This window comes from Misgurnus anguillicaudatus, chromosome 11 (assembly GCF_027580225.2).
Source record: "Misgurnus anguillicaudatus chromosome 11, ASM2758022v2, whole genome shotgun sequence".
Classification (NCBI taxonomy): domain Eukaryota; kingdom Metazoa; phylum Chordata; class Actinopteri; order Cypriniformes; family Cobitidae; genus Misgurnus; species Misgurnus anguillicaudatus.
Window position 1 is genome coordinate 31,126,480 of NC_073347.2, and position 22,924 is coordinate 31,149,403.

At 38.8% G+C, this 22,924-nt stretch overlaps 1 protein-coding gene across 3 annotated transcripts in view; it reads right to left on the minus strand.

Annotated features, from left to right (window-relative positions):
- tmem63ba (transmembrane protein 63Ba) overlaps window positions 1–22,924 on the minus strand; it is a 63,253-nt gene that overhangs the window by 12,525 nt on the left and 27,804 nt on the right. For 2 of the 3 annotated variants that reach the window (XM_055171137.2, XM_055171136.2), the window contains exons 5-13: window positions 17,749–17,790; window positions 13,043–13,133; window positions 12,373–12,410; window positions 11,416–11,558; window positions 11,273–11,324; window positions 9,032–9,140; window positions 8,396–8,466; window positions 4,807–4,887; window positions 3,386–3,509 (exon numbers count right to left, since the gene is read on the minus strand). In XM_055171137.2, the coding sequence (XP_055027112.1) occupies window positions 3,386–3,509; window positions 4,807–4,887; window positions 8,396–8,466; window positions 9,032–9,140; window positions 11,273–11,324; window positions 11,416–11,558; window positions 12,373–12,410; window positions 13,043–13,133; window positions 17,749–17,790 (751 nt within the window). The remainder of the gene's footprint in view (window positions 1–3,385; window positions 3,510–4,806; window positions 4,888–8,395; window positions 8,467–9,031; window positions 9,141–11,272; window positions 11,325–11,415; window positions 11,559–12,372; window positions 12,411–13,042; window positions 13,134–17,748; window positions 17,791–22,924) is intronic. The other variant, XM_055171138.2, reaches the window with a different exon arrangement.

The following is a 22,924-nucleotide window of genomic DNA, read 5'->3' on the forward strand; positions in this document are numbered from 1 at the left end:
GACAGCGTGCTAAGGACACCCAAAGCTGCTATAAATGCAACAAGAACAGTATTTTAACACATTCAATGGGGTAAAAAATGGACAGCTACAATATTAGTTAATGCAATTAAAAGTAAATGATGTGCGTGAATTCTGCTGTGCGTCAGCTAATTAATATTACGTTATCATCTGGTGGTGTGGATTAGAGGTCTTCTCGGGTCCAAAGAAATCTACCGACACAAAAAGACCCGAATCACTTTATACCCGAACCCGACGTGCATGAAATTTTTTTTTTTTAAAGAAAGACCCGACCTGAGACAAACCCGAGAAAATTAGACCCGAGTCCGAACCGAACCAGTGGCAATTTTTTTTAAAGGACAAGTTCTGTATTTTACACTTAAAGCCCTGTTTTCAGATTGTTTATGATGAAATAGAACGGTTTTGACTGAAATTTGGACAATATGATGCTGGCCCGAGTATTTTTGCGTGTTTCTTGTATCACCTCCCACCTCTACAATGGCTGTATAGGTGCACAGGAACAATCCTTCCTAAAATGCATTAAATTTTGTTTACAAAGACGTGAAACTCACCGAGTGGTCAGGGGTGTTCACTGATATGCTCACACAAAAATCGCTGCAAAATACGCATTCCAACAGGTCTTATCGTAGTTTTTGTCCAACTCCATTGACTTGTATTAGATGTGCTGTGAGGTACGGTATTACTCCGCACCGGGAACGTTGTTTGTATTCTTGCAATTGGCAAAAGCGGATTATCGCCACCATCTGGGCTGGAGTGTCTATTATTCAAGCTCTCATCGGAAGAATATACGGGTGTGAGGCGTTTGAAAAAATAGGTCCACACGTTTACAACGAATGCAAAAACACTCGGTGAGTTTCACGTCTTTGTAAACGAAAGTTTATTGCATTTTAGAAAAGGATTGTTCCAGTGCACCTATAAACCCATTGTAGAGGTGGGAGGTGAAACACAAACACCCGAAAATTCTCGGGGCAGCCGCATATGTCGAAATTTCAGTCAAAACCATTCTATTTCATCATAAACAATATGAAAACAGGCCTTTAAGTGTAAAATACCGAACTTGTCCTTTAACCCAACTGGACCTGAATGTAAACGACACCGACGTGTGTGCAGTCTGCACCCCCGCACGCATCAGTCAGACAGAAAGAAACCCGGTTGGTCTCTCAACCAATTTGGCGAGCTGCTCCATTTGTTTTACTTTGTTATCTGATGACGACACCAAGGTAACCGCTAAAATGTACATGTAAATGTTAAAATTGACTGACATGGCTGTCTGAACAAAAATTACCTACCGCCAGCCACACAATGTCACAAACACTCTTGTCAAACAGATGAGAGACTTGAAAAGGACATTGACGCACACACGTGAGAGAGTTCGGGTCTTCGGGTTTGTTCGAAAAAACACATTCATTTTAATTTGCCCGAGATCTAATGCCACTATTATTAGCATCCGAGGCACACGTGAAAGTTTTAGACTCGTTTTAGGTCTCGGGACGGACCTCGGGTTTTCGGATCTAAGTGTACCCGTGAAGACCTCTAGTGTGGATGCTAACTCTTTCCCCGTCATTGACGAGATAACTCATCACTTAGAGAAAACGCTTCCCTGCCAATGACGAGAATTTCCGGCTTTCCGCAATACCGCCATTATACAACTATACCACTTCCGCAACTTATACAACCTGGAAGTAACGCCTCACATGAAAGAGAAAGAACTCTGTGTATGTTTTGAGGATCGCTCTGCATCTGATCTCTATCAAGAGTCCTTCACAAAAATGCAATTATATTAGCTTTTTGCTCAAAATTTGATGTTTTTGAAGAAACCTACCCACATTTGAGAGGTGATAGAGAACTAATGAAGGTAGGATGAATTTTTTTTTGTTGTTGTTTGAAAGCAGGGGGTCTGTTCTTTCATTTGATATATTGTATGTTTATATATTTAAAGAAGAACATTTTCTGGAAAACATTAAACTTTTGTGAAAATCATGAAAAAGGCTGGCGCTGGCTGGCAACCTTTTTTTTTTAAATGCTGGCGGGGAAACATAGATATGTACACTAGATGTCGCCTTGGCTAAGGCAGTTCACTGGACCGAATGCGTCAAACAGAGCCGCCATCTTGAAACAGGGGAATCCCGCATCAGCGTCATTGTAGGCAATGGTGGAACAGAAATAAAATCACCATAAATCGTCGTGAACGCGATTTTCTTGGTGTTCTTTTGGTTCGTTTCAACAGTCAGACATGTATTTACAGGGTCCGAAATTAACACCCGCCAGCCACCAAATGCGGGTAGATTTTCCGTTTGCCGACTAAATTCCAAAGGCTACCCGCCACCCTGGCGGGTGATTTTCATACCAAAATATTAATGCAATATAATGTGTTTGCCAGTAACTAATCTGGGGACGAGGTGAGCTAGCCACAGAAAGTCTCTACGCTCCAAGTCTCGCACTAGAGACGGTCTGTTGCTAGCTAGTACTGCAGGTAACTTGCGGTCTGCAGCTATCTGCTGCATATTAGCTGATATGTGGCGACATTTACTGGGAGTTGAAACGAAAACTCACAGACGAAAAGGGGGATGAGTTAAATAAAACAAGAAAGTTTTGTGAGAATGGAGGGATGGAAAAATAAAGTTTCAAGAGGCTGGCTACAATATGATTCTAACGCTGTCGTGATGAGTGGTTTGGTGTGTCACCAGTAGGCTTAAGATAAAAACAGATACCACTAATTTGTCATCGGAAAAAAAACGATGAAACTTGAGAACATTTGTGACCATGAATACAGCAAATGAAATTAATGTACATGTGACAAAAAACGCTGTTTATTATTCTGGCCGGTAAAAAATATGCTTGGCTGTTGGATTTTTCATCTACCAGTCCCCGTGGCAGGTGAGCCAAAAAGTTAATTTCGAACCCTGTGTATTTAGCATTTAGTCCAGGAAAAAATAAAAGTTTTGATTTTATGAAAATATACTTTTTCTAACTGTAATGCATAGTGCTAGTAGGCCTAACATCCATACGCAGCACAAAAGTTCGGCATTGTCCATGAATTCGTAGTACAGGCGGAGATAGCAGCTTTACCTAGCTACTTCCTATGACAAGACCCCTGTTCTAAGATGGCGGCGGTTTTGACGCATGCTCAGAGCCTCAAGGCGACATCTAGTGTATATATCTATGGCGGGGAAAGAGCTAATATAGCTATCGTAATAGTTTAAGTGTGAACGCCCCTTTAAATGTAAAGTGAAATGCCTGTGTGTGTATACTAATGAGAGATTGAAGCATTTGTTAGCTTCAGGACATGCTGTCGTTCAGAAAGCAGCGCGTGGAGACATTAAAGTATATGATGCGTGTCTTGTGTTGAGCTCATGGTGTATCTGACCTGCTCGCAGCCTTTGATGATGCAGCAGCAGAGGTGACCGCAGGGTTTAGGGTTGATCATAGTGGGCACGTGCTCTCTGGCCATCAGGTCCGTGTAGAACTTTTTGCTGCGTTCGGCTTTTTTCCTGTACAAAGTGAAGTCAAGCAAAACATTCAATTAATTCTCAAACTACACCTTCCCGTTGTAAATGTCTGTGCCACTTTTCATTGATAAAGTACAACTTTAAACCGAACATAAAAATAAGATCAGAAAATGCTGTTAGTTGACCTCAGCACATCAATGTAAATAAAGTTTTAAATCATTTTTATGAGGTTTACAGTTTTTAAGATCTTGTTTCCAACACTGCATGAATACATTTAAAGAGACACTCCACTTATTTAGAAAATATGCTAATTTTCCAGCTCCCCTAGAGTTAAACATTATATTTTTAGCGTTTTGGAATCCATTCAGCCGATCTCCGGGTCTGGTGCTAGCACTTTTAGCATAGTTTAGCATAATCTATTGAATCTGATTAGACCATTAGCATCGTGGTTAAAAATAATTAAAGAGTTTGGATATTTTTCCTATTTAAAACTTGACTCTTCTGTAGTTACATCGTGTATTAAGACTGACAGAAAATTAAAAGTTGCGATTTTCTAGCCAGATATGTCTAGGAACTATACTCTCATTTTGGCGTAATAATCAAGGACGTTGCTGCCGTAACATGGCTGCAGGAGGCGCAATGATATTACGCAGCAGCCAAAAATGGTCCCATTAGTAACTTTCAATAGTTAGGGACTATTTTCGGCTGCTGCATAATATCATTGCGCCTCCTGCAGCCATGTTACAGCAGCAAAGACCTTGATTATTACGCCAGATAAGAATATAGTTCCTAGCCATATCTGCCTAGAAAATTGCAACTTTTAATTTTCTGTCGGTGTTAGTACACGATGTAACTACATAAGAGGCAAGTTTTAAATTGAAATATGGGTATTTTTCTTACAAAATCGCGTTGATTACCCGCAGAACACCTTTATTAAACCATTGGAGCTGTGTGGATTACCTCTGTGAAGGATCAATGCTATTTTTGCTGTTCAAAGTCAGAAGTTGTTCCCTGATCCGTGTTTGTCTCCCATTATAAGCTTGGAAGAGCAAGAACATTTACTAAAATAACTCCAAATGTGTTCGTCTGGAAGATGAGGGACATGTGTAGCCTTTCTTGGATTGCTTGAGGGTGAGTAAATCATGGGGTAATTTTGATATTTGGCTGGAGTATCCCTTTAATGCAGTGCTATACAGGAGCACATTTTCAATAATATGGGTAACATGATAAGCCTTAGCGCTCCTATTAGCGGACCTCAACTTGTCCTGTAAAAAAATGCTTGGTGTATATTAGTGTAAGATCCTTAAAGAGTACATTGCATCTTTTTTCAGTCCTGTACCTTTCAGCCTCCAGGGACATGAGCTTGGCAACGTCGTAACAAATGCGTGCATCCAAAACGACACAGTTTTCATACGCCTGCCTGTGTATCACAACATAAACATGGGGAAAGTAAAAGTACTGTGTGAGAGACAGGTTTAAACAAGTCATATCATAAATCAGTTTCCTACTGTCCGGGACAAACTGTTCTTGTTGCTTAACTGTTCCCGGGCCAGCCGGCACAGATATGGTATATTTACACACTGTAAGGCTATGGGTAGTATATTATAGACCGTTTCAGCAGTAACAACATAAACAAGCGGCTGTCGCGGTCCGCATGACCTTCCGGTAAACTCCGCTAAGAATAAATAACAACAAAGTACTTTAAATGTAGTTTAATTATATAACAAGCAAAAAAAAAAAAAACACATAGATTACCTAGGAAACCAAAACATGTGTTATTTTCGACATGGATTTTGTTCAAAAGATCAGTTTAGCAACTAGTCAGACCATTAAAAAAAACGAAACCGGAAGTAAGGTTCGGATCCAGACGTGCATCACGTGCGTCCGATGAAACCGTCTATAGGTATGAGATGGTTGTTGCTAGAAGGGATACAGCTATGGCCAAAATCTAGCCAGATGAGCGCTGTTTTCATCCTAATCCCACCCCCAAACTTAACCTTATACCCAACATTTCACAGGATTTAGGTTTTATCTGTATCCTATTTAGCCATGTTTTTCATCCTAATCCTAATTCTACCCCTAAACCCAACATATCGTGAGATTTAGCCATAGCTGTATCCTTCTAGTCAGAACCGTGTGTTATGGAGTTAAGCTTGTCTGTTGCCAGGCATCAAAAAGTGACCAATCTTGAATGGCAACATCACTACACGCATAACGTTCTTAAAAACGTTTGGCCCGAGGGTGGCAAAGCAAATAAGTCTTGTTTGCTCTAGGAGCTGTAAAAACTTTAGGGAGGGTGACAACAATGCTGAAACAAGACTGATAATATTCAGTCAGACTTCACTACTGTCAAAAAGCCAGATGCACACTGCACCTTATTCTGGCCAAAAGCCGCCCAAATAGACAGGAAGACACTGATGTGATGGACGAGTCACATGGCCAGTGGCTTTTTATGTTACTCTTAACTTGGATGGATAAGAGTAAAATCAATGATGCCACAATAAGAAACTGTTTTGCCTATGCAATAATGACACAGCAGTTTCTGTGTACAGACTGTAGGAGTGTGGAAAATAAGTAGATAAGATCAAAATGTCTCTCCATTCAATTTTTATGGATCTAAGTAGACTGTATGACTACAACAATAGCCCTGAAACATCTTTTAAAGACCCAGGCTTTGTTTCACAGATAACGCTTAGATTAAGCCAGCATTAGGCCTTAAAGGGACACTCCACTTTTTTGAAAATAAGCTCATTTTCCAGCTCCCCTAGAGTGAAACATTTAATTTTGACCGTTTTGGAATCCATTCAGCTGATCTCTGGGTCTGGCGGTACCACTTTTAGCATAGCTTAGCATAATCCATTGAATCAGATTAGACCATTAGCATCGTGCTAAAATGCTCTCATTCTGGTGTAATAATCAAGGACTTGCTGCCGTAACATGGCTGCAGGAGGCGCAACAATATTACGCAGCCGAAAATAGTCACCTTGGTAACTTTCAATAGCAGGGGACTATTTTCGGGCAGTGCGTAATATCATTGCGCTTCCTGCAGCCATGTTACAGCAGCAAAGTCCTTGATTATTACGCCAGAATGAGTGTATAGTCCTAACCGTATCTGCTTAGAAAATTGCAACTTTTAATTTCCGTTGGTCTTAGTACACGATGGAACTACAGAAAAGTCAAGTTTTAAATAGGAAAAATATCCAAACTCTTTAGTTATTTTTTAGTGGGATGCTAATGGTCTAATCAGATTCAATGGATTATGCTAAGCTATGCTAAAAGTGGTAGCGCCAGACCCGGAGATCAGCTGAATGGATTCCAAAACTATATATATAAAAAAAAACTCTAGGGGAGGTGGAAAATGAGCATATTTTCATAAGAAGTGGAGTGTACCTTTAATATATTTTTTATTTTAAAAAAATGGTAGATTTTATAAATGTGACTTACTGGTGTTTATCTTGAGATAAAACAATGTCATTGATATATTTTAAGATGTGGACAAAGTTTCCAGGAAAGATAGATTAAACATGCATTATTGTCTGGGACAAGTTTAAAAGTCTTGTCTACAAAACCGGGGCCTAATTACATAAGTTTTACAAACCCTGTAACTACCTCAGATTGTAAGATATCACGTAAACACTCGCAGCAGTCTGTGACTTACAAACAAACAACGGCACACAGACAAGCTGATATAATCCTGTAACAAGCAGATAATTAAAACTGGTGGATAATTTCAGTGCATATTATGTGCCAAACAGTCTGTTGATGTGTTTTTTCAGTCTGATTCTGTGGGTCTGATGAAGGGCAGGCCGCAATCTGTTAGTAGACGCCAGTGAGATTGAAATCTTTCTTGCTCACTTTACTGTTTCTTTTACACATCCTGCCCCCTCACTCCTGAGGTCTCATCCCAGATATATAAAAAAAATACTCTAAAGGAGGTTGCATCCTGGGCAAAAAGTGCAGTGTCGCGTTGCGTGCGCAGGTATTGCACACCGGACATGCACATTCAATAGCACAGGCTTATGCTGCGTACACACCAAATGCAAAGCATTGCGTACCTTGCGCTAGATTACTTCGTGTCATGCAAATTTTTGCTGAAGGTGAATATTTTCAACTTGCGCAAGACTTGTTTCAGGCAATTAGCGCATGTTTTCGAGTTTGCCCAATTCGAGTTTGTATATATTTGCGTCTTTGCATTGACTTTGTATGTAAACTATTCACACAAATCATTGAATTCAAGTTTGGTGTGTAACTGTGGGTTCACAACAGGCGCATTTGAGGCGTCACGTCACTACTAGAGCAAGCTCCTGATTGTTTAGATTTTCAACTTGCACGTTTCCTGCAACGACGCGCGAATGAGGCGGAATCGCGTCTACTGCGTTGCGCTAAACACATTAATTGGCGTTGCGAGACCTCCAGAAATGTTGCAACGCGTCTTAACATTGATTTAACATTGAAATCACTTGCGCTTTGGCGCCTCTACCGCGGTTGGTGTGAACGCAGCATAAGCCCCATTTGTCAGACAGTCTACTTCCAGATGCAAAATATGCGTTAGCTATGTTAATCGTTAACAATTTGGGACAAATATGATGTTATTTAATGTTAAAGTATACAAGATATGCTCTGTGGTGTGGCAGGGATCTGAGCAGCGTCCAGACTCACAGCAGATAGTTCCCGCCGGTGTGTGTACATTCAATGAAAATGATGTGTACGATTTTTAGCTACAAGGCACGACATGGCGCTTCTCGCCCAGTGTGCGACCTCCTTAATCCCCTTTTCGACCAGGGTTAGGTACGTGTCGGCACCGAACCTGGAGCGAAAGCTTGGGCTGACCTGCCTGATTATTTTTCTATAAAGAACTGATATGTGCTATTTGAAGATAGATCCTACCATGAGACGACACAATGTTTTTAGCAAGAAGACCGACTTACTCAAAATGTTGCTTGATTTGACTCTCATCTGCATACTTCACAATCCCGGTTATAAATAAAGTGCGCTTCACCTGTGAACAAATTCAAAGTAAAGACAGAACAGTTCACCAAAAAACCTTAAAATCAGTTCACTGCTGAGAAATATTGTGCACCTCTATAAATCTTTAATACTACAACATTTAGATAATGTAAGATACTTTATGCCATGTCTGTGCCTCAAAGCATTGTTTTCAACCTACTGTTTTAATGATGCAATAAACCATATCTAAAGTTTAGTTGTTCTTTATGAAAGAAGTATTTCAGTAACAAGAAAAGTGAATTTAGACTAAAATATAAAACACAAAGTTATAAAGTCCCAATGAAATCAAAACTGACCATTCATATTTTTTAATGTAATATTGCAGTGTTTATGATAAAAAATGTATCCGTGCCAGTCATTATTTTTTTTTAAAATTCATGTCCTTTCATAAACTTCAAACTAAATCTAAAAATGTAGTTCCGCACTCTTGTGGCGATCTTTCTCTGATGACATCAGCTAGACTTCTGTTTCATGGGGACTTTAAAGCAGACATTTTATCACAGTTGCTGTGGCTGGAGGTTAACTTGTATTAAACCTGAAACAGTGTGTCTGCTTACCAGGTCGTCCTCTTTGTAGTGCATCTTTGATGTGTGTCTTCTCATGCTGAACACAGTCATTAATAGATAGAAGAAGGCAAATATAGTGTGCAGCCAAAAAAGTTTAGTTCTGTAAGAGACCACAACAAACAAATGTCAAAAAAAGATGATAATTCCTTCCATGCATTTTTATGTCCCCATCATCATATTGCACAAGTGACATAACACTTTTAATTTTTAACTTGAAGCAAATTTTCTTATGAAGCAATATTACAATTATTGCTTGTAAAATAAAAACTGGCCAAGTATTAAAGCTGCAATGCATAACTTCTTTTGGTTAAAGGTACAATCTGTATCTTTTGCCTCTCTATCACCTTTCTTTTATATAAATAAATCAGTGTGTCACTTAACCTTACAAAGATTCACAATTGTAAACTTATAACAATGATTTATAATTTAAATGGGTCATATGAAGTTTATAAAAAGTGTAATAAATTGTCTTTACGTGGTTTATGGAGAAAAAAAAAACGCAAGATTTTCCACATACCGTAGCTCCAACCCTGATCAAACACACCTGAGCAAGCTAATCAAGGTCTTCATGATCACTAGACAATCACAGGTGGTTAAGTTTGATTAGGGTTGGAGCTAAACTATGGCCCTGTCCCAAATGGCACACTCCGGACTTGTGGTCCTCCTCAGAGTCCACACTTTGATGACATCACGTAGTCCAGACTTTAGGGACCCTTGATGCGAGTCCGCGTGGGTGCACCGGAGTCGTATTTTGGGACAGACTTGAGCATCACACCGGAAATAGGTAGAGAAGTTGCCCGTCAGTGTGAACTCCTCCCTTCCGTTGCCTGATTGGTCTGATTGCCCTTTCGCAAGGACTTCTGGGTTGGTAAAGTGCGCGAAGCCTGCTGCAGTGCGGGCTTCGCTGAAGACCGCATCAAGGGGGCAAAGGAGGCGCTGATGAGCACACTTCAAAGCATAAAAATGACAGATGGGACACCCTACGGACTCGTAGACTAAGCGAGAACGCGCAATTTAAGGCCACGAGACCGAAAGTCCACATGAAGTGCGCCATTTGGGACAGGGCCTATGCAGTGCTCGGCCCTCCAGGGTAAGATTTGAATAGCCCTGCCGTACATTATTGTTGCTCCTCTATGCCCCACCTTTTGAAACGCATTGATTTTTACAAAGCTCATCGTTTTAAAAAGCGTGATGTGCTCTGAATGGCCAGCTATCCAGTGCGTTATGATTGGCCGAATACCTCAAGCGTGTGATGGAAAGTTACACCCCTTGGTGGCAACAATACTACGTCGAAAATAGACGTTGTGCCTTCCTTCTTTGCGTATACATTTGGGCGGTGTTATGCAAATCTTCCCACACAGTGACGTAGATATGTGGGGGCGTGTTTGAATGAGGCGTGGGTGAGAAAGAATATATCTTTGGGTTTGAGACTTTAATTTTTGCGACTTTACTGATCTTCTAAAGACAAGGGAAAACACGAAATTACATCATATGACCCCTTTAAGTTGTCAGGTTTTTGTCAAAAGTTATGAATAGCAGCACATTTTGTTTTCTTTAAACACATTAATATTCAATATAATTTTTTAAAATGTTAAGCAAACTTATAGGTTTTTCTTAAAGGTTTCTGTTATTGAAAGTTACCAAGGGGACTATTTTCGGGCACTACGTAATATCATTGCACCAGCTGCAGCCATGTTACGGCAGCAAAGTCCTTGATTATTACACCGGAATGAGAGTATAGTTCCTAGCCATATCTGCCTAGAAAATCACAACTTTTAATTTTCCGTCGTTGTTAGTACACGGTGTAACTACAAAAGACTCAAGTTTTTAATATAAATATATGAAAACTCTTTGGTTATTTTTAGCGCGATGCTAATGGTCTAATCCGATTCAATGGATTATGCTAAGCTATGCTAAAAGTGGTACCGCTAGACCCGGAGACCGGCCGAATGGACTCCAAAACAGCAAAAATCAAACGTTTCACTCCAGGGCAGCTGGAAAACGAGCCTTTTTTTTAATTGGAGTGTCCCTTTAATATCACTGTCTTATTAGTTTCATTAGTTCCATTAACCTCAAGATAAAGACATTCTGTTAATAATTTACAAACCGCAATAAAATAATGTTATAATAAATTCTGTGTAAGTGCCTGAGCCTAATAGAAGTATATCCGATACATCCTTTCATAAGTCTGACTTTAAAAGCTGCTACGTAACAGGGGTGAAGTAGACTTACTCAGACTTTAAGTTGGCTATTGTAGTTCGCCCAAAACTGTAGGCATTATGTTCTGCAGAGAGAAAAACAAGAAACAGGTCATGTGAACTAATGAAAACTCTTACGGCGATTTTCAGATGTGTAATACTGGATGATTCACATACCTAATAAATCTCCTGAGAAGTTAACGGGCAGGACAATACCCACGGAGAGGACGCCCACAACCACCAACAGACCAATGATGTGCCGCTGGAACGAGAGGTAGTGGACTGAGTCCTCTCCACACTTCTCCCTAATCTCATCATCTCTAAAAGGGAAAAAACAGTAAACGTCAACATCGGTCATAATAAACAGACAGTTCTATACCTGCATTTCAATGCATCCAAATTCAATGCATCCAAAATAAAACCCAAACTACCGTATTTTCCGGACTATAAGTCACACTTTTTTTCATAGTTTGGGTGGTCCTGCGACTTATAGTCAGGTGCGACTTATATGCCAAAATTAACATGAACCAATATTAAACATTACTGTCTACAGCCACCAGAGGGCGTTTTATGCTGCTCTTCTAGCCCACCCCTGAAAAAATTAACTGAAAACAATTGAAAGACAACTGAGAAAGACTTAACAAAATGACCCCAAAAAGAAAATCCTATTCTGCAGATTACAAACAGCTATTATTAAAATATGCAGACGAAAAAAATAATTTTCTAAATAAATGCGACTTATAGTCCAGTGCGACTTATATATGTTTTTTCCTCCTCATGGTGCCTTTTTTGACTAATGCGACTTATAGTCCGAAAAATACGGTAAATAAAACCAAAACTTAAAGAAAATTCAGAATTTATGGTTAAATTCAATACTGTGATGTGTACTCATCTCAAAAATTTGACTTAAGCAACAGCATGCAAATAAACAAAAACTGAAAAATGTCAAATACACGACAGCAATGTCAAAAAAGGGTCTGCAAAACGATTAATCGTGACTAATTGTTTGCATAATAAAAGTTTTTGTTTAAATCATATATCTGTGTGTACTGTGTACAATATTTATGTGTATATATAAACACAAACACATGCATGTCTAACTTTGGTAGTGAAGTAAAAGGACAGATCACTCACTTTATCCTGAAGATTGCGGTCAGCCAGGAACAAAAGCCCTACACACATATCAGAAACAAAGACCATCACTGATCTGCAATTCAAGCATCGTCTATCAATCATCAATTTTTTGAGAGGTTTCCCGGCTCTAATGCAGTTGCAGTGTGTATGCATGTTACATATATTTACATAAGCACAATCATTCCAGACCACAGCAAAACAGACAGATGCAAACAAGTGTCTTTGAGATCCAGTAAGTGTGTTTTTTTAAGACAATCGTGTGTATTTCTACATGTTTGAGTAAAATAATGTCCAAGAAAGCGAGACAGGATATGTTCAGAATGGCTTTACTTTATTACCTTCCTGATATGCATTGTGTATGTGCATAACCAATAGCTGTCAAAAGGTACAACATACAACCAAACCACACTGCACCAAATGCAATATCCCACAATGCAATGTGTGTGACTCTGATTTGAACATTTGTTTGATTCATATTTTTTATCGAACCGCCAAATGATCTCTGAATTAAACATGCAACACAATGAGCTCACGTGCACAATTCAGTTTCATTATTGCATAACATGCATCTCATACCATTTTTAATAACATGCAGTATACAGTATAAACTGCAATCCAGTTTTTCTGAACATAGCCATTAGCTCACAAACGAATGATGCAAGCTACTTACGTTGTCTCTTTGGTCAAAGTCGACCGAGCTGGATACGGAGGTGAGACGCTCGTATCGAGAGTCAGCGGGAGTCTGCGTGGCAGAAGCAACACTAAACACAAACACACACACACATTTGTCAAACACACTCGCACACTCTATCGCAAAGTACGACACTAAAGCCATTGTGTAAGCGTACAGTCATTTAACAGCATGCCACTTGTACATATGTACAAACTGGTTTACATTGCGTTAAATTTTCTAAATTATTAGACATCAGATCTAATTGATTTGTTTCAATGTTTCAATTGGTTTCAATGATTCAGTAGTGTAGATGATGCGTGTTAAGTATGTACAACAGAGCAGTGCATTTGCATACCGAAATTAAACATCATCTTAAATTCAACATCAGCTAATTATAAAGTAATGGGCACTGTTCAAAACTCTTTGCTTAGATTACACCCGCTACATAAGGGCAAACAACATGTCAGGCATGTGACAATAAATGACAGTACTTCTTCGATTATATAATCACAGGTAAATTTGGTGCCCAAAGTCATCATTCATTCTGCTTTATTCAAATGGTTATATTTTTTATTATTTTAATAAGCGTCTCATATAGCTGAATATCATGCTTTCTTTTTGTCCAAATTGGTCACTAGGCATGTTTACATTCACCTATTTTTGCGCATGTTGAGGTATCGCATGAACAAAAAAACGCTGGATGGAAATTTTTTAAATGTGCATTAAAAACGTATGTGCTCAACGGAGTTGGTCACATTTCTTATTCGTTAACAAAACATGCACATGAACTGCGATGGAAACACATTTACTGAATAAACGTATTAATGCGCATAAAAAGTCATGCGTTTTGGTCATTCTGAAAGCGTGTCAAAGTTATTAAGTATAATGACCTCCTAGAACTGTCTTAGGGGCCGTTCACATGTCACGCCTAAAACGCGTGGATAACGAAAGGTGCGCTTTCTCTTTCTTTCCAAAGCGCTCGGGCAGTTGCGCTCCGGAGGTTTTTGTCACATGACCTGTGGTCTGCTTGCGGCATTCTGAAAAGTTGAGATGTTTTTAACTCAATGCGGTGCAGACATGCCTGGGAAAAACGAGTGAGTCGCGACTGCGTCACTTCCATTAGGAACGCGCATACCGCACGCCTACATTTGAAATAATGAACTTAAGCACGCAAATATGTGATATGTGAACAGCCCCTTATGCGACTGCGTTCTTTAAACAGCAGGCTGCTTCAGTCTTTAAATGACATGAAGGTATTTATTGCATTTCGACTGCGTGCTCTGACACACAAATAAATTATTATCAATGAAGTGGCTTCTCCTACTGCAGCAAATTCCATTTTTCTTTTTGACATTTGGCACCAGTTTATGAGGAAGTGACGCATTTGTGACTTCGACTCACTGGATGAAAACAAAGCTTTATTCGCAAATGTTTTATGCAATATTCCAGATTTGTGCAAAAGTTTAAACAGCAACATCTGATAGACTAGTGTCAATTCTGTTACTCTGAAACTTTGTTACCGAGGTAGAGTAACAGTGTTGAAAGTATGTAACAGAACTGGCAGACGCACGCACGCACGCACGCACGCACGCACGCACACACACACACGACTGACAACAGTCTTAGGGGCCGATCACACAGAACGCATTTATGGTAGTGGCAGGGACCTTTTCAAAATAATTTTCTACGGGCAGTGAGTATTATGTGCACTGTTTATCCAAGCCGAACGCCTTGCGTTTTGGCCGAATCACGCGCCATACTATTTTGAAGGAGCGCTCCGAGCGGAAAAGCGTCCAATCAAATGAGGGGAGAGGCGGGCCTTCCGTTGTGATAACAGAAGTTTAGAGTTGCTGTAATCGCGTTTGGTGTGATCAGCCTCTTACTCTACCTTGTTAACAGAGTTTGACCGTAACAGAACAGAAAATCATGATTTTTAGCTAAACAAGACACTTTTTACAGAAAATATTATATTGTTAGAACCCGTAACATCTTGTGGTCCACAAAATAAGTAGTAAATTATTAAAATATTTAATATATTTAACCATTTGAAAAATCAGAAAAAAATGACTGGACACCAAATGTACATGCAATTATATAATTACTCACAAACACACAATGTTAGCATCATTGGCTAGATGCACGTTAAACAAAAATTGTACACAGACTGCAGGAAACCTAAAAAACAGCTGAAGATGCAAAGACAGGGAAAAAGGTTAGAATGAGGCAGAGAGCATTAAGCAGACGACGACCCCATGACAACTGTCTCAAAGATCAGAGACAAAATATTTACATTAATTTACATTTACACTAAAAAGCAAAATCTAGTAATATATATACACACACACACACACACACACACACACAAACACGCGCGCGCACACATATATATCAGCTGAAAAATACATTTTGGACACAATAGACACATATAACTTTATTAAATGACATTTACAGCGGGGAAAATAAGTATTTGACACATCAGCATTTTTATCAGTAAGGGGACTTCTAAGTGGGCTACTGACACAAAATTAGCCATCAAGCCAAACACTGAACCCATAAAAAGAAATCAGAACATCCAAGTATACAAGCCGAGTCACAATAAATACATTGAAATGACACAGGGAACAAGCATTGAACACACTTTATTTAATACCTTGTAGAAAAGCCTTTGTTGGTGATTACAGCTTCTAGAACCCTCTTTTATGGAGAGACCAGTCGTCTGCATTGCTCAAGAGTGACCATTCTGGACCATCTTCCACACAAATGGTCTTTAAATCTTGAGAGTTCCTTGGGCCTCTTTTATGAACTTTGATCTTCGTTTCTCTCACTGGGCCATTCAAGCAACTTGATTTTCTTTCTTTAAAACCACTTCATTGTTATCTTGGACTTGATCATTGTCTTGCTGAAATGTACACCCTCTTTTCATTTTCAGCTTTCTGGTAGATGGCAGCAGATATTTATCCAGAATGTCCCGGTACATTTCTCCATTCATCCTTCCTTCAATAATATGAAGTATGCCAGTGCCCCTTGCTGAAAAGCAGCCCAACCCATGATGCTTCCACTCCCAAACTTAACTGTTGGTATGGTGTTCTTGGGGTGGTGGGCAGCGCCATTTCTTCTCTAAACATGGTGTGTAGAATGACTGCCAAAAAGTTCAATTTTGCTTTCATCTGACCATACTACAGTCTCCCAATAATCCACAGGCTTTTCCAAATGCTCTTTCGCAAAGTTTAACCGAGCCTCAACATGCTTTTTGATCAGCAATGGAGTCTTGCGTGGTGACTGTGCATGAATGCCATGGCAGTTCAGTGCACTGCTTATAGTTTTCTTTGAAACAACAGTACCTGCTGATGCAAGGTCTTCCTGAAGTTCTGCCCAAGTGGTTCTTGGCTCTTGGAGAACTCTCCTGATTATTCTTTGGACTCATCGGACAGGGATCTTACGTGGAGCACCTGATTGTGGCCGGTTTATGGTTAAGTGATGCTCTTTCCATTTCTTGATAATATCCCCCACAGCTCACAGGAACATTCTGGAAATGCGCCTATAACCATTCCCATCAAAATGCTTTTCAACGATAAGATTACGAAGATCTTGAGAAAGTTCTTTGCTTTTACCCATCATGAAGTCTTTCCTGTGTGCCTCCTGGGTAATGAGAAGCCTTTATAGGCCATCAATTAGGACTAAAGCAGCTGATATCAATTAGTACTGATAGTGGGCAGGGTTTCTCTTTCAATACTGACAGATTTCATGTGATCTCCTGGCTTTCTATGCCATTTGACACCTTGTTCTCTTCATGTGTTCAATACTTTTTCCCTGTGTCATTTCACTTTATTTATTATGACTCAACTTGTATACTTAAATGTTCTGATTTCATTGTATGAATACAATATTTGGCTTGATGGCTACATCTGGTGGACATTTAGTGACAATAGCCCACCTATAAATCCCGTCACCGAGAAAAATGCTGATGTATAAAACACCCACCCTACCCGCTGCAGGTGTGATTGCAATACATAAAGATAACTAAATGCGTAAATACTTCTTAATGCAGCTAGAGGTTCTCTGCAAAAAAAGGGCTCAATACATGGACACATCTACGTACATTTGGACAGAGTTTGGTTTTTAGGACACAATATTTGCTCTAATGCATGAATAAGTGAAATCTTTACTATGTATGACAAAATCAAACAACGGCAAAAATCACAAGTATCCGTCAAACTATGTCTTTGTTACACAGGTGTGCTCTATCCTAATTTTTACCTCTCCCTGTAAGCCTCTTCCCTGCGAGACCTATAAGAAGCTAAAACCTGGACAGACAGCGCGAGCTTGAATAAAGACACATAGATTATTTTACGGTGAAGTAAGTCCTATCTCAGTATGATGTGCAGAAACTACTACTAAAATCATTTATACTGTAAATTGATGGAAGGGCGAGGCAGAAGGGGTGGGAGGAGCTTTTACATTTTCACCTTTACAGACACAAATCCAAAAGATACACATAATTAAATTAATTAGCTTAGGTAAACAATGTGTTGAGAAACGCTCGGTCAACTGACTGTGGGAAAGAAGTAAGCATGAAAGAATAAAATCCCAAAATAGTAGAAAGAGTAGAAAGTGCAAATCAGACAGGAGGTTCACCCCAAATCCACCTGCTGTTAGATCACGCAGCAAGAAGGAAAGAAATGAGACATATAAACAAAACATACTATTCATGCTCATCCAGACGCTGGTACAGCTGCCTCCGCCTACTAAAAAAATATTAAAAAGATGCATGCATAATGAGTTATGGTTAATCTTTGACAGTTTAATCACTATGTCAAACACAACAGATCATTCATTTAGAGGACAATACCATTACTTGATTCAGTGCCTAATCTAATACGTGTAGCATGGACCCAGCAAGCAATAGTTGTCATTTCACAATCTAGACCGGCTACGAGTAACCCACTTTTAGATTGGATACATTTATTTACTCATTTCATTTTGGGCTATGTTAAGACGCCCATAAAATTTTACTGACAGCTCAAATTTTGCCTAAACATCTAGGCTGTGTTTGGACGGCTATTAGACGTCTTTTAAAATGCAAAAGTGCTTGCTGGGGATCCACCTCAGAAGTCTGTGGTTCATGAAAGAAACTAGTTGCATTGGCCTGAAATAAAAAGTGTAAAAACATACTAAAAGATGTGTCAGGACATTTGTAGTTAGAAGATGCGTGGTAAATAATCAGGTCTTGTATAGACACACACACGCCAGTTTCCAAATCTCAGGATGTGAGGGTCAGATTACTAATGGAATAAGACTCACTGGCCGAGCTTTTGGGAAAGCAGAAGCGTCCTATCTGAAAAGCAATCCATTAGCTAAAGCCATTATACAGCTCTTACGAGGGCACGCTGCTTACTGGCTCCACGACTGACATGTGTTCCAATAGAGTAGGTTTTCTGAACACATCAGAGGGCCTGCCTGCATCAGGGCTGATGGATCGAGTGACCAGCTGCATATATTTAGTCTGACAGTCCCAGCAGGATCAAAGAATGTTACTCAATGCAGGAAAGTCCAATGTTTGTTTGGGGTAAGATCATGGCTGGGAACAGCAGGCGATCGGTGCGTGACTCGAGGGAGCAAGCTGCGTTACCGTCACCTGCTGAGGATGCGATATGTGTGAAAGGACACAACTGGAATATGGTGTAACTGTGGTGACGTTTGAGCATGTGAAATTGATGGGCGACCACTTATAAAAAATATTTTTAAGCAGTATATAAAAAAGGAGAATTTAAAACCAAAGTAAGTCTATGTAAAAAGTTTAAATTTAACCTAAAACTAGTTTCACAGCTTATTTTTAGTTTTGAAATGCGTTTCTAATTGCAAAAGGATAATCAGAAATAAGGGCTTAGTGACATTAGTAACATTTTAGAAGGGGTACATTTTGATTACAAAATCAATTTTTATTTTCACTTTGAAATAACGTGATCCAATAAATAGGGCAATAACAACAGGAACTAGGGCTGGGTGGTATATCGAGTTTTGGTAATATATCAATATTTTTTCCCAATGGGATACAGAATGAGACAATAGCGTCTGCACCAGTATGGCCTGATATACCCCTTATTTGCCACATCAGCTTTGCCAGAATTATACACTGAGGTAAGACGTTAGCATGTTGTACAGATGTTTTTTCAAATAGGGAAGAAAACCTATATTTAATTATATCATGAGGTGTTTTAATAAAGATGATTGTGACATCTTGTATAAGGCTTTGACTTGCATGTAAACATTTATTCTAGAGCTGCCTAACGATTAGTCATGACTAATCGTTTGCAGAATAAACGTTTTTCTTTACATATTAAGCGTGTATAATAATTATGTATATCTATATATCTATATCTATATATATCTATATATCTATCTATCTATCTATCTATCTATCTATCTATATATCTATATATATATATATATATATATATATATATATATATATATATATAAATATATAAATATATATATATATATATATATATATATATATCTATATATATCTATATATATATATCTACACACACACACACATATACACACACATAAACACATAAACACATAAACACATAAACACACACACACACATATATACACACACACACACACACACACACACACACACATATATACATACATATATATATATATATATATATATATATATATATATATATATATACATATCAGTGTTTCCGCTATATACATTCAACCGTGGCGGCCCGCCATGCCTAAAACATCCCCGCCACGCCTGCGGTTGTGGATAGAAGGGATACAGCAAACGAATTCTCGCTGGATGACCACTGTTTTAATCTAATCCTTCAACCAAACCCAACTCTAAACACAAAATTTCACACGATTGTAGGATGTATTTGTATCTCATTTAGCCAGAGCCGCTGTTTTCATCCTAATAATCCTACCTCCAAATCTAATCATTAACTTTTCGGCATTTGCTGTATCCCTTCTAGACAAAACCCACGGCGGCAGCTCGCAAAAAAGCTACATAAATGTCCGCTCTGCCAGACTGGCTGTCTTAGAAATAAATTCCTTTCTGGATTCGCGTTGTTAACTCATTTATAAATAAATCTCCTAAAGTATCATTTCTTCCATGGGTTTAGTTTAATGAACAAATAGATTTAAATCAACAGAGGATGATTAGGCTACGTCTCTGTTTTGAGAAATAATAATAAAATAAATAAGCCTATACGAAATATGTTACACACTTAAATAATAATTAAATTGACAAAACAAATAAAAAAGTATTTGAGTTTCTGTTTTTTTTTGTGACGCGCTGACCAAAGCAGCAGAAAGCACGTCATGTTTTTAATGATTTTAAGTAAGCACAAAGTTTTCTCCTTATTGTGAGTTTACACAAATAAAAATACATAATTTGAAGTTTCGAATATTGTTTTACTTTTATCTTTATGACTATAAATTTAGGGTAATTTAAGGTGCAAGGTCATCATGCATTTGATGTTCACTGGCGCATATACACGGACGCAGCGCAGGGCTGCGAGAAAAGACATTATTAAACTTTCGATTTAACATATTACGAGTTTTTTGGACATTCATTTGGAATCACTGTACTCAGTCATATTATCAACTTATCTGGTCATTAGTTATTCAGAATATAGGCTATAAGCGCAGTAGCGCGCTGCTGACCGCTCAGCTGTCAATCAATCTTCTGTGCTTTAGATCAACACTCACAAAGTTTCACATTAAACTAGATAGAAAAGTTTGTTGACAAACTTTATGTTGGCTTGCCAAAGCGTAGCCTGTACGTTTAAAAAGGTTTGACAGATGTATAGTTTAGTAGGCTATCTGGCTGTTAGTATGTTTAAGTATGAAGCTAGCCTGATTTAGCATGAAGCTAGCATGATTAGCCTGAAGCTAGCATGAAGCTAACATGGTTAACATGAAGCTAGCATCAAGTTAGCATGATTAGCATGAAGATAGCATGATGCTAACATGAAATAGCATGAAGCTAACATGATGCTAACATGAATAAGCATGAAGCTAACATGATGCTAACATGAATTAGCATGAAGCTAGCATGATGCTAACATGAATTAGCATGAAGCTAGCATGATGCTAACATGAATGAACATGAAGCTAGCATGATGCTAACATGAATTAGCATGAAGCTAACATGAATTAGCATGAAGCTAGCATGATGCTTACATGAATTAGCATGAAACTAGCATGATGCTAACATGAATTAGCATGAAGCTAGCATGATGCTAATATGAATTAGCATGAAGCTAGCATGATGCTAACATGAATTAGCATGAAGCTAGCATGATGCTAACATGAATTAGCATGAAGCTAGCATGATGCTAACATGAATTAGCATGAAGCTAACATGATGCTAATATGAATTAGCATGAAGCTAGCATGATGCTAACATGAATTAGCATGAAGCTAGCATGATGCTAACATGAATTAGCATGAAGTTAACATGAAGCTAGCATGATGCTAACATGAATTAGCATGAAGCTAGCATGATGCTAACATGAATTAGCATGATGCTAACATGAATTAGCATGAAGCTAGCATGATGCTAATATGAATTAACATGAAGTTAGCATGATGCTAATATGAATTAGCATGAAGCTAGCATGATGCTAACATGAATTAGCATGAAGCTAGCATGTTGCTAGCATGAAGCTAACATGATGCTAACATGAATTAGCATGAAGCTAGCATGATGTTAATATGAATTAGCATGAAGGTAGCATGATGCTAACATGAATTAGCATGAAGCTAGCATGATGCTAACATGAATTAGTATGAAGCTAGCATGATGCTAACATGAATTAACATGAAGCTAACGTGATGCTAACATGAAGCTAACATGATGTTAACATGAATTAGCATGAAGCTAGCATGATGCTAACATGAATTAGCATGATGCTAACGTGAATTAACATGAAGCTAGCATGATGCTAACATGAATTAGCATGAAGTTAGCATGTTGCTAACATTAATTAGCATGAAGCTAACATGATGCTAACATGAATTAGCATTAAACTAACATGATGCTAACATAAATTAGCATGAAGCTAGCATGATGCTAACATGAATTAACATGAAGTTAGCATGATGCTAACATGAATTTGCATGAAGCTAACATGATGCTAACATGAATAAGCATGAAGTTAGCAAGATTTATTATGAAATTAGCATGAAGCTAGCATGAAACTAGCATGAAGCTAGTATGACTTAGCATGAAACTAGCATAAGGCTAACATGACCAAAAGACCCAACCCCCATGTCTCTATGATGTTCGGATCCAGAGATATAAGGCTTTGTTTACTATGTTGCTAGGGTGCTCATATTTGGTTGCTAGGGGCGTGGCTTAATACCTCAATAAGAATCCTTAGAGACTGATTGGATGCCTGAGTAAAATGAGCCCACCCCCATGTCTCTGTGACACTGTGCTGCAAAGATATCCATCTGGGCATTTTATAATGGCAGTCTATGGGAGATGTTGCTAGGGTACCCAAAAATGGTTGCTAGGGGCGTGGCTTAACAGCTATGAGACAATCCAGAGAGACTGATTGGATGCCTGAGTAAAATGAGCCCACCCCCATGTCTCTACGACACTCTAAAGTGAAGATATTCCATCTGGGACGCTTTTATTCCCTTATATGGGCACATTCCTTGCCCCATTATAAGTCAATGGGGAAATTTGGGTGCCTCTTACACCCCAGGGGTGAGACTTACACCCCAATGTGATGTATGTTCTTACAGAGCCTGCCAGCCTCTTCAAATGTGGTAACCCACAAGTTTCTACAAATTTCTCGCTTGCAGCTATGACCCGTCAAAGTTTGTCGCAATGTTAAGTCAATG